We start from the raw sequence: 12,500 nt of genomic DNA, 5'->3' as shown, positions 1-12,500 counted from the left end.
GAGCTCCGCTAGGAAGTTAAAGGGAGCTTAAGCAAGCGCGGTTTTGAGACGCGGACGGCAACCGGAATTGAGCTGTTTTCCCTTTTAACTTGTCTTCACACAACCACATTTCATTGCCAAGTTTCTTTTCTCCATTAGAGATGATAAGTATAAAAATCTAGGAGACACCACTGTCCTGGCATGTTCTCTTCCGGTTGCCGTCCGCGTCTAAAAAACGAGCGTGTTTAAGCTCCCTATTAATGAATGGCCTTCACGGACTCCTTCTGTATGCTTTTAGCGGTCGTTTCTCATTGGAACCTAAAATTATATTTGTGCTCTGACGAGCGTGTCTTACCTCTTTTGTGTGATATTAGAGGAGGTTTTAGGTAGCTCGTTTTTAGTAAAGGCTGATTTTTCATAAGGCTCTATTGTTTCATCAAGATCTGTTTAAGATTTTTAACTGCTGGTTGGTACGCAGTGACAAAAGCCAAAATCCTCTTGTTAGCTTCGTTACTACTCTCTGAGTACTTGGCGAAATTCAACCGAATCGCTGAGGAGGAGGCAATGGCCGGCAAGACAATAAGCGGAAGACATCGCTACACGTCTCGCAAATCTCCCTGGTGTCTCTTCAGAGCTTGTTTCTGCTATCACCGATGAGGCAATCAAGCTTCTGAACATCAACGATGCAATTTCCAAAAAAGACCCTATGCTAAAAGCCACTGATCCCGAGAATTACCTCGTTGCTGCCAAAGGCTACAACAAAAGAGGACTGTATGAGTGTGTTTCTCATAAAGATCACATTTCTTGCGGGTGTCGTCTCTCTTACACATATAATTCCGTTTGTAAACACAGCCTTGCTGTGGCTGAAAAGCTGAACAAACTGCTCCCCCATCTGCAGTACATCATGCGCAGAAAAGTGAGCAGCGGAGGCCAACAAATTCTTCATTGCTGGAGCCACCCCAAGGATATCCGGAGGGAGCATCGTCCAAAAGCAGTAGAGTGCGAGCAGTGCCTGTTCGAGTTTCCAGAGAGACCAATTATTGTGCCATTGTATTAGAGCACGACGAAAGATGAACCCAGATCCGAATAACAAAGTGAAACAGCTACCCTCTGCAAAGTACACCACGAAATACTACTGCGTGAAACGCAGGTGTATTATGGAAAGGTTTGCTTATTTCAACAGTAGCACATTTCGTAAAGTTTCCAGTGAAGTGCGGAACAAACTTATGCAGTCTCACTGTTAGTATTATTCAGAAGGATCTTGACTTTGATGCGTGACTATATTCAGTGTTTCTAATCCATTCCAACGTCCAAGTGCATAATTAGCCATGCTGGAAACAAGCAGGGTAGAAGTATAGGGTTTGCTTGGGTCGAAAAATAAAGCCAATCACTGAAAGAGCACCCAAGTATTAGTCAGAATATGAACTTTTAATAGCATGATTGCAAAAAGGGCGCCGTGGGCGTCTCGAATATTGCTTAGTATGCATGGAAACCGTACAAAGCTCTCCAAAATCACATCTTTTCAAAATTGCATCACATCTTTGTGTTTAAAAAGAAAAAAACCGACATTTGGTGAACTTACCAACTTTCAGCTGCTCTTTTAGGTGTCATTGTCAGTTAGTTTGCTTACTTAGTTACTTAGTTAACTAACCTTTAGTTAAATTAATTGATTTTAGTTAGTTATGCCCAATACGCTGTCCGTTTAGAACATGGCTAATTTACCAATGTTGTTGTTCCTTTTTACGCAATCAAAGTAAGTTGTTCGCATTACTATCAGATCTACTTGAACAACTTTGCAGTAAACGACTAAACAAGCAAAAGGAACATTAGACTGGGCGGTCCGTCGTTCATCTCATTCTCGGCCTTGAAGCATCAACACTAGTTTTAAAAGGATCATAGCACACAACTCACGCCTCCCGCAGATTACAAAAGTGAAAAATGGAGACTCACAAGCAAGCATGGTCAACAACTAAGAATTAGAAAATACGTCTTCCCAAAGCTAGAGTTTTTTAGAACAAATGCAAGACTGTAGCAAACGTTCCTGGATCCATGTGCAAAACTACTAGTGTAGGAGGTCGGCCGGAGCAGTGTCCTTGTTTCATTCATTTATTAAATATTAATTGAATTTGAGTGCTATTACAAGAATGAAATTGTAAAGATGATTTACACGAAATGGAAAGTAATAATATTTAAAAAGTAAATTGCAGTTACACTTAGCAGAAAAAGGGAGCTTAACCACGAGTAAGAGCTAGGAATGCGAGGACAGTGAAATCGTAGTGATAGGCAAAAAAGTAGGTGTAGTGAGAATATTAGCTAATATTGTTTACTTTATTTCCGGTAACCCTCATGACTGGGGTTAAGGGAGTTTTGTTGCTGTCACTTGCAACATAATTTATGGATATGGCCAACTGAAAAAATCTTTTTAGCCATTGCACAAATCTGGATGATCTACGTGTTTGAGTATAACGTTTAATAATATTGTAAATGCGGGTTTCAATTGTGCAATAGTTATGGCATGATTTCGAGTGTAGCCATGTATATCTTGCCCCGGTGGCAGACCTGCAAAAATGTTTTGTGATATCGGGTACAAAAAAAGTTCTTCAACTTCTTATTCAAATGTTTTACGACAAACAGAGTATCAGTTTACAATTGAGTATTGGAAAGGTACATTATTGCTCGTCACAAACCACACGGACAAGCGAGTGAACCAGGATGGAGGGGGCGTCTCCAAATACCTTTTTGCAGATACGACGGCCATTTTCATTTCTATTGTTTCAATTAACTATTATGGGATGCCCATCGGGAAAATACATCTTAATTTGCCCCCGAGTTTCCCGGAAACAATAGAAATCAAAATAGCCGCCGTATCTACAAAAAGGTCTAAGGAAATGCCAGTCTAACGTCACGTCTTGCTTCAAAGACTTAAAATGGTGCCCAATGTAAAATTTTTCATGGATATTCTGATCGGTTTACTTGGACTTGTCAATACTGGTCTTAGGTCTTAGTTTTCAAGATTTTAGGGGGAATTTGGTCGTAGTTTTCGATATTTGGATGGGAGTCTTAGGTCTTCGTTTTCGAGATTTGGAGGGGGTATTAGGTGTTAGATCTCGAGATTTGGGGGGGTCTTAGGTGTTAGATCTTAGGTCCTTTTCGAGGCACCCCCCTCTGAGGGGCACAAATATGGCGGCCGGAAGTAGTCGTCTTCTGAGGGCTGATAAACATCTATATGAGTACTTATTTCCATACAAGGACTGTTCAGATCGCAAAATCTCAGCGGATAAGTGACTTTTTAACCTACGTGATAGCATTCTCGGCCGCAATTTTAATATCGTGGCACGCAAAGCTTAGAAACGTAACCCTGCTTTATCACAAGACGATGAACCCTATCAAACTGAAAATTTGTGGAAAGACAAGTCTTAGCTGTTCTAACAACTAACTAAACTAAAATCTCAAAAGGGTTGATAATTCCTTACTTTAATTTTGATGACGTCACGTGAAAACCAAGAATTTCCGGGTGATCATATCAATGTCGTTGGCTAAAGCATCAGCTTTGTCGACTTTTGAAACTCTAATTTCAACAGTGACAAGTTTCGCCAAGAAACTTTTTCCCTTCAATTTACGAGTTTAATCTAGATATAACGACAATAAATATTTAGATCTAAAGAAGAAAGCGTAAAAGCTGGTAAGCCTCGCGTTACATCTGTATGCCTTGCCTTCTTCCCTTCAGAGATCTCCTGCCTCATCAAAATGCCATCGCGTGAAATACAACCAAGGATGCTTAATCAATGAGCATTTCAATGAGCATTAAAGAGATGCAACATTTCAAAACAACGTTCAACACCGAGTCTCACGCTATTGTAGTACACCTATAAATGCTCCGTCTGTCATAATACCACGCCGTCCGATCCGAATAAATGTCTAACCCAGCTATACAAATCTCAAGACGAAGACGGAGAATAATTCAGCGAGTTCTAGGTTAATGTTCATTGTTAATCATTGAGAGTCACAAACGCAATGAACAGTGTCAAAAATAGCACACCATCATTAAAGTCCCTAACCAGAACCCCTATGTTAAAAGTGTTTAAAGTTTGTTATCAGTCAACATTTCATCTCGTCATGGCATTTATGTCGATTTACGGCAACCTTTTCGCGCTTAATTTAGCAACAAAGTTCCGTTATCAGAGCAATTGGTCAATAGTAATCTCTCTGCGAAATTATGAAGTAAATAAAGATCACTCAATTATGACGACTTGATTAGCTTTCATACATGTACATACCAATCGGGAGTTGACTAGAAGTCCGTGAACGTTGAGAAAATTGCCTAAACGCAAGGACAGAAAAATGAAACATTCAGTCCATGGCGGTTTACGAGTATCATGAATGACACCACCTTGTTACCCAATATGTCTGTCACACAACACGTGCCCGACAATTGCTGGCTGTGACTCTTCGCTAAGAACTTGTAGCAGTGTTTTTGTTTCGTTTCTTTATAGACTATTGTTTGAAGTATTAATTTATGATAATACAGGGCACCCGGCTTATCGTTTCTACTGGATAAATAATTGGCTGTGATTGATGGTTTTCGATCCGTACATTTTTGTAGCATAAAAACCTTCACCTGTACCGTTGTAAGTTTTGACAGTTTGCACTGTCTCACTTTTAGGTCTATTCGGTAGTTTGGTTTTTCAACAGACGGAATCAAGTGAGTGGTGTTGGTTTGTGGTCAAAAAGTAGCTTTTTCAGAGAGATCCAAAGGGAAAATATATTTCTCGTAGAAGAAAAAGCCAGCTCGTTGTTTCGTGATCCTCTGCTGCGGTTTTTGCACTTTCATCTCGCATATGATTGGTCGCGAAACAATGAACATCCGAGAAATTTTCTCTGGTGTTCACAGTTTTTTTCGGGAAAGACTGTCAAAAAATCGGAGTGACCCTTTCAGTCGAGTAATATGAATATACAATCTTCACTTGCAAGGCCGACATGGTTTTAATAAGGTACAGCGCAAGAACGTACTTTAGAATGTTACAAAACTCCTTTGTAGGACGGTGATACTGGACATGGTGAATTACAGCTAACGAAACACCTATAATGTATGCCAACTCTTTCGCTTTACCCAGGAGTGTCAGGGATATATGCTGGTGCCAAACGTCCCGGCTAAAATTGAATCGAAATTTGAGTAGGTCCTTGAGGAGGCCATTTTGTTGTGTAGGATATCCCTTGCTTTTGTCTGCCACTCGTTTAGATCTAGATTACGGACCTGTAACTGCGTCAGGAAATCAGAATCAGAACAATTGGTTCTCGGCTTGCAATCTGCCTTTGGTACGGTGGGGGAGAAGTTAGGTATACTGTGGGAGACGGGTTATATTTGCACGTAACAAAGAAAGATAAAAGACAATAACGCAAGATGACTTTACTTCACTGAGCAAGACTTGACTAACAGTACAAGAAAGAGTACTTTTAAGTACTCTTTCTTGCACTGTTTTTGAGAAAAGCGACCTTGATTTCCGTATTAAACTAGAAATTGTTTGACGTGACAAACGCAACTACTTAGCACAAAGCAATGGCTAACTAACATACGTTGAATGCCAAGACAATCTTTTTTAGGTGGCTCAAAACAGTTTCAACACTTTTAGGGAGACCTTGTTATTAGAAGGATTGACACTACAATACTTTATCACGTAACAGCAATGTTATGGTACCATGTAAAACATCAATTATTGCTTAACAAGATGCAGTCATTTTTGTGACGTAACAAGTCACCATGTTAATAAGAAAGCCTTGCAAAAACACCCTATATTTCAGCTTTAGTTGCTCAAATATGAAAAACGAACTCGGTGACCCCAATTTTTTATCGCACAAAAGTAATCAGAAGGCCAAGATAAAACTCTCTACAAACTTTAAAAGAATTCTGTGGAGTAGATTCAGAGCTATCTCAAATTTCCAATTATTTAAGGTGGCTCATAATCTGCTCCACATAATTTTTTTAAACTTTGCAGAAAGTTTCATTCTAGCATGTCGATTACATTTCAGAAATAAACAAAGGGGGCCAGTCACCGAGTTCGTTTTTGAGATATGAGCAGCTAAAGCCAAAAGATGGGGTGTTTTTTGCAGGGCTATTCTGTTGCCACGGTAACGTTTTACGTCACAAAAATGACAAAATCTTTTTCAGCAATAACTGGTGTTTGACATGGTACCACAACATTGATGTTAAGTGATAAAATGTTGTAGTGTCAAGCCTTCGATATGAGAATGATTCTCTCAAGTGTGGAAACCGGTTGGAGCCACCTTGATTGCCATAGTCTAAATGGAGAATGGAAGAGAAATAACGAATAAGGGGGTTTAAAAACAAGATAACCTAAACCATAACCCTAACCCTAACCCTAAACCCTAACCCTAACCCTAACCCTAACCCTAAACCCTAACCCTAACCCTAACCCTAACCCCTAAACCCTAACCCTAACCCTTGGACAAAGAACATGGCTAAAAATTAAAACAAATAATAAATATCTGACAAAAACAGTACAGCGAATAATGAAAATGCGATATCCAGTTCTTCCTTTTCCCTTCCCAAGACTTAAGTAATAATTAAACGTTTAAATGGAATTCAATAATAATAAGGATCACAATTACAATGTAAAAATTGTGCGGTGTATAATTCTGTTCCTCGTGATTATGGGGAGCAAATAGGCTGCGGGCTTACTTTTTTACATGGAAGTCGTGGATTAAACGTCCTTCAGAAGGATCTGCCGTGGAAACCTTTGCGCAAAATACGAATACAAGAAAGAGAACGGAAGGGGTACATATGGTAGCCATTCTGCTATATCTTAACAGTCCATGTTCGATCCTTTCATGACTCCGAGGGCTTCAACTTAATTTAATTTTAATTTGATCCATTTTCACTTCATACATTTTTACAAATCATACACAAGATAGCAACGGGAAAGGACAAGAAGGAATCAGAAGACCCATACTTTCTGGTTATTTTATTTTGTTGGGTTTCTTTGAGTTCAAATCTTTTCTGGGAATCGATAGACAATGGAGTTGTGAATTTTTTCCCTAAGGGACCAGTCATTATTTACTGGGGGGGGGGGGGGAGGGGGAGGGCCACTCTATTTGGGGGGAGGGTCACAATTTTTTGAGCTCCACTTTGGGGAGGGCCATGTTTAAAAAAAGTTCATTGAGGGGAGGGCTACTTGTTTTTGAGATTATAGGTATTTACCACCAGTCTCTGAACTCAGACTTCTCTTGATTTGGGTCACTCTACCCCGTGGATTTTAATTTGTCACTGGTTGCAGCATAAAAAGTGAAATACGGGCCTATCCGACGTGGAAACTCCGCCCTCAGGCTAATGTTTATAATGTTCCTTACAATCTTAGATCTGGGAGTGAAAAGTCCGTTCGCCAGGAGGCAAGAACCAAGAGAGCTAATGATTTTATAACTTTTAGATTTCTAGATTAATTATTATGTAGATTTTACATTAGTATACCTTAATTATTTTTAATAGTTTTGTAAATGATACCGCTTGATAATTCAGTTTATACACAGTTCTAACTGCAAAGAGTGGATTAAACGATATATATATATATAATAAAGGTACATGTAATATAAATACAAGAGATGCCATGATCAGTAGCAGCTAAAAACTGCAAAAGTTCTATGTGTGACTTGCGCACGTGCACCGCACATTGATTATAACTGATGATACCTAATAATATGCTCTACTTTTTGAACAGAAACAATATTTTCTTCAAGAATAAAAGTAATATAGAAAACTTCTCACAGTTAGTCTGACACATGATCCAGGTATGGTGCGCAAGTTGGGGAATTATCCCAGTATGGGACATAATCGTCATCTGAACCATTCTCCTGCACTGGACTGATTTGGCTGGCCGCTTTTAAAACACTGCACTCATCGTCATCATCGTATCCGTCGTCGGCACCACCATCATCATCACTATTCGGTTTTTCAGAAGGAAAAATTACAACTTAAATTAACGTGTCCTTCTCATAAGTAGCCCGTGAGATGGACTCTCTACTAATAGGGGACACTTAAGGCTAAAAGTTTGTATATGTCTACCCGTATTACTGAAGTTTTTCTTGAGTGAACGTCGCATGTTATTCCTTAAAGAGTATGTGCGTATTTTCATTCTTTATAGAAGGTAAAGAGTGTTATTTCTGCCAAAAAATGTCAAGACGAAAACTAAACCCTGTGAGGCGTCCCTATGCAACCAGGAACAGGGAAGGATCATTCCATTACTGCCACGTGAAGGACACTCCAGCAAACGACAGAACTGTGGATGATTTTCAACCAAGGGCTCAGCTGCGGAAATTGTTTAATGAAGGTAACATGGATACGGACAAACATGACAATGACATAAAATGTATTTCTTTTTTATCAACTATGCATGTATTTCTTTTAAAAGGATTACTAAATGAACCAAGTGCCATTCAGAGATTCAGCAAAGAATACATAGTAAAAGATCATCTTGTCAAGAATTATGTCTGCCATCTTGAAGATCTGAGGTTCAAGAAAAGAAAACGTGAAGAATCAAGGAAAAGGCTTCAAAAAGAAGAAAGAGGAAAAACGTACAATGACTACAATTGGACACTTATGTATAGGGAAGTGTAGCTTCGAAAATTGAAAGTCTCTTCTCTTGATCTTTACCTGGACAAACATGGTATCAGCTGTCCAAGAAGCACATTGAAACAGGACAAAGTAGACATTGTTGCTGCCCACACTGCGAGATCTGTAGTTAACGATGCAATGAACAATGAAGTAGATGATGTCGAGGATGAAGAATCAGATGAAGAATACACAGATGATGTAGTGCTGGAGGAAATTGGCGATGACAGTGATGAGGATGAAACACCAGGTACTGCACAACAAAGTGAAAAAGATGAAGATGACAGTGAGGGTGACGATGACAGCGAGGATAACGACAATAGTGGTTATGACGACGATGACGACGACGACGACGACGACGACGACGACGACGACAGTGACGACACTGGTGGCAGCGTAAGCAATGCTGTCAATGAAGGCAATAATGATGATAACAACGAAGAAGTGCGAATAAGTGACAATCTGTGTACTACCAAATATGGTAGAACATGCAGGACATGGAAAGGACGATATCTTTATTATTGATTATTTTAAACAAGGTTAATATCTGACTATGGGAAAAGCTGAGAGTTATTTATAATCCACTTTTTCCGTTGGGGAGGGTCACAATTTTTTAATTTGAGTTTTTGGTGGGTCATTTTTTTTAAACCCCTTATGGGGGTGGGCCACAACTTCTTGGCCAAACTTTTTCTCAATTTTGTGGCACTCCTCCCCCCCCCTCCCAGTAAATAATGACCCGGTCCCTAAAGCCTCTGAATGATGTTACAATTTCAATATATCCAACGTGGGATACAGAAAAGGTGGGAAATTTATTCAGCATCATAAAGACGCTCTGTTTAGTTTGCCCAGTTTTCATAAATCTTTAACACTTCAAAAAAAAAAAAAAGAAAAAAAAAAAAGGAATCCATAAGATACTGTTTATCGTATTCTCCTAGATAAGTTGTGAAAGCAATGTGTACTTTTGGGAATAAGCTTAAGAGCCAATATTTTGATCAAAATCGCTATTTCCACATTATTTTGTTGTTGATTGTTTTCAAAATACCATCGTTGTGATCGGATGTTTCCCTACTGAATACCATATAGGGCAATTGTGGCAATGCTGTTGATACGTAATCCATAGAGGTAACCAGATTTAATGAAGCGAGTTGTTTGCTGTCCATACTCACTTCATTTAATCCCAAACTGATCTTCAAGGAGCTTGAGGTGCAAGTTATCCATTGACTCTTTATCGGATTGTCTGACGACGATCTGAGGGCAGAATATCTGACCATGCCCTTTCCGTATGCACTTTAGCTTTGGATGGTAGTGTATAGGTTCGGGCTTTATTGACATTCTCAAACCTCCATTTGGGTCTGGAATTTGTCGTAGCTCCAGTCGAGTGAGTACAAAATCCCAGGGTGGCGGAGGGACAATATCTTGGCCTTTACTGTTGGCTTGGGGCGGATATCCTTTCTACAGCCATAGCACCTGTATACTTTAGTTCCCTTTAACCACCTTACCGAAAACGTGGTCATATCCAACTGCGCCGGTTCACTTTTAGAGAGCCTTTCTTTGTACCCTTCGGTGAATCGTTGAACTACTCCCCCTGATCCGCCACGCGGCCTTTCCCCCCTCTCCCGGCTTCCTTCCAACTGATTTTGGAATATTGATGTTGCCACATTCTGTCAGGTTTTTCCCCTTTTCTTTGTCTTCACGTTTCCTCTCCTTCCGAATAACAGAAAAATCATCCAAAACTAGCAAGTGAATTCTCTGATTCACTTTGTTCATCATTCATCATTTTATTTGAATAATTTAAATTTAACAAATGAGGAAAAAAAAAAAAATATATATATATATAAACTTTTAACTTACAATTAAAATTCGGCAAAATATATTATTATTAAAATCGGGTAAATAAATAAATAAATAGAATCAGTAGGTATACACACATATTCACAATTAGCTATGATTTACATGAGAAGAGCAAGAACTATAATAAGACATAGATCATAAGGAATTACTACTAGAGTTTGATTAATGATAATTAGTAATTTTAAACATTAACGTAGCGATATCAACATAATCATCCTCATTGCCAAGTACCGCAAGTAAAAATTGATGAATTTTATTTTTGAGAGGTTTTTTCCCAAGTTTACGCAGGTCAGGCTTCAGGCAATTCACAACTTAGCTCCGAAAATGGAAAACGAATTAAGTTGAATTCTCAGTCTTAATTTGTTAACATGAGACGTCTGGATGTAGGCGTGGAAATGAACAGCCAACCTTGGAGCAAACTGTGGTCGAATACGGAACGGACCCTCACCTACGATAGTTCTTTCAACAAATCGCTCTTCATCTTCGTAGATAGCTTGGATTAGGTCGACTGTCTCGGTCCAGGCCAACTTTCCTTCGCTAAACAACTGTGTTTTGATTCGACAGCGTTGTTGAAGAAAACATTTTCTCCTAGCCCGGCGCGTTGTCTCACCGGCGAGATCACCTTCCTCCTCATGTCTTGGGCGATGAAGGTTGGGAAGTAATGATAAAATTCGGTAACGCTTTCGTCTGATAAACCTTGTACATTCTTTTCTCTTTTGTTCCCGGTCTTTTCAAGGCTCAACAACTTGGAGTCGAAGTCGTCGCAACTTTCGGCATCTATACGTCCTTTTTCTTCGGCCTTGTCACTGCCAAAGATATCCAACAGAAATGAAGAACAATCATTTGGGAACATTCCAAGAGACCGAGGCTTGCGGCGATAGTCATCTTCAACATGGCGCTTACAGGCAAGCCACGTTGCCAATGGAAAATGTGTGCTCATACCCTTTTTTACCGCATCCTCTCGGTCGGAACCCATGAATCAAATGTTTCTTAACTCTGGCTCGAGTCCTGTTAAAGCTGAGCCGAAGTAGCTAAATGTCTCGGTATCCTTTCGCGCATGAATTAATGTGGGACCCATCAGAAGTACGCTTGTCTTCCAGGAAAAGATGCCTAAACGTTGTTGGTGTGAGATAAAACTCCCCAATGTTGAATGTGGTGTCAATAGACAAAATGGAAAAGTTATCGCCGGTGTTGGCACAAAATCGCTTAACGTCAATAAGCTGTCTTTGAGAAGCAACGACACAAGCAGGACTTGGGGCAATTTGGAGGCGTCTAATATACGGTTTGCCAGTGTCTTCTACTTCCTTGGATTTTAGTGTGAGATCAAACAGTTCGTCTTGGCTACGAATCTCTTTTCCCTTGTATTTCGCATTTTCCACCTGACTTCTGTCAAGTGGAACACTGGATAATTCGGCCCTTCTTAAATTCCTTTCCGTCGAAATAACTCAACTTCTTTGGAAGTCTGGACTAGCAGTGTGTTTCCAATAAGTCCTCCGAATCTTTTCTCTTGGTGGATCATTCAACATTGTTACAAGCTCACTGTTTCAAGTATCCTTGATGTCTCCAGAGAAAACTGGTATATCTTTGTCATTCAAATAGTACGTTAGGGGAACGAGTTCTTTCTGCTCATCATCTGAGTCATATTTATACACGGTGCCACTAAAAGCAAACAAAGGATCATAAACATTTGTCCGGTAAATTAGCGCCTTTTATTAACTATATTACAATGTCAGCACTGGATTCTTCGTAAGACATACTTTGAACCGCTAAAGTGCGGAATGTAATGAATTGAAGTAAATGCAAGTGGTACAGAAGGCCCAAGATTTTACTGCAGTATGGAATCTTTTACAGTGAACAGATTATTGAATGAAAAAGAGTAGGACGGCAGGTCACATTTTTAGCAACGTTTTTGTCAGTTAAAACTGCACCAATAACAACAGCGTTTACGTATCTGGCGAGCTAAGACGTTTCAGTCTTCAGCTGCAGTTAGTGCGAAAAATGTATCAGTGCTGGAGTGCATTGTTTTCACATTTTGATTAGTGGGGATAGT

At 39.6% G+C, this 12,500-nt stretch overlaps 2 protein-coding genes across 3 annotated transcripts in view; one reads left to right on the top strand and one right to left on the bottom strand.

Annotated features, from left to right (window-relative positions):
• LOC138051125 (ephrin type-A receptor 7-like) overlaps positions 1 to 4,382 on the bottom strand; it is a 34,667-nt gene extending 30,285 nt beyond the window's left edge. For both annotated transcript variants that reach the window (XM_068897272.1, XM_068897274.1), the window contains exon 1: positions 4,257 to 4,382. In XM_068897272.1, the coding sequence (XP_068753373.1) occupies positions 4,257 to 4,329 (73 nt within the window). In that variant the 5' untranslated portion in view covers positions 4,330 to 4,382. The remainder of the gene's footprint in view (positions 1 to 4,256) is intronic.
• A 4,358-nt stretch (positions 4,383 to 8,740) lies between these two features.
• Positions 8,741 to 9,124, top strand: LOC138053083 (secreted acidic protein 2-like). Its single transcript, XM_068899772.1, has one exon. It carries the CDS (start codon positions 8,741 to 8,743, stop codon positions 9,122 to 9,124), a length of 384 nt encoding a protein of 127 aa, XP_068755873.1.
• Positions 9,125 to 12,500: the final 3,376 nt, after the last annotated feature.

The sequence above is a fragment of the Montipora capricornis genome, chromosome 6, assembly GCF_036669925.1.
Source record: "Montipora capricornis isolate CH-2021 chromosome 6, ASM3666992v2, whole genome shotgun sequence".
NCBI classification, from domain to species: Eukaryota; Metazoa; Cnidaria; class Anthozoa; order Scleractinia; family Acroporidae; genus Montipora; species Montipora capricornis.
The sequence above is the reverse complement of the archived record's forward strand: the minus strand, read 5'-3'. Positions and strand labels throughout refer to the sequence as shown.

Bases quoted from the DNA above. Each gene is read 5' to 3' on its own strand.
- LOC138053083 (XM_068899772.1), top strand. From the start codon at position 8,741: ATGAACAATGAAGTAGATGATGTCGAGGATGAAGAATCAGATGAAGAA.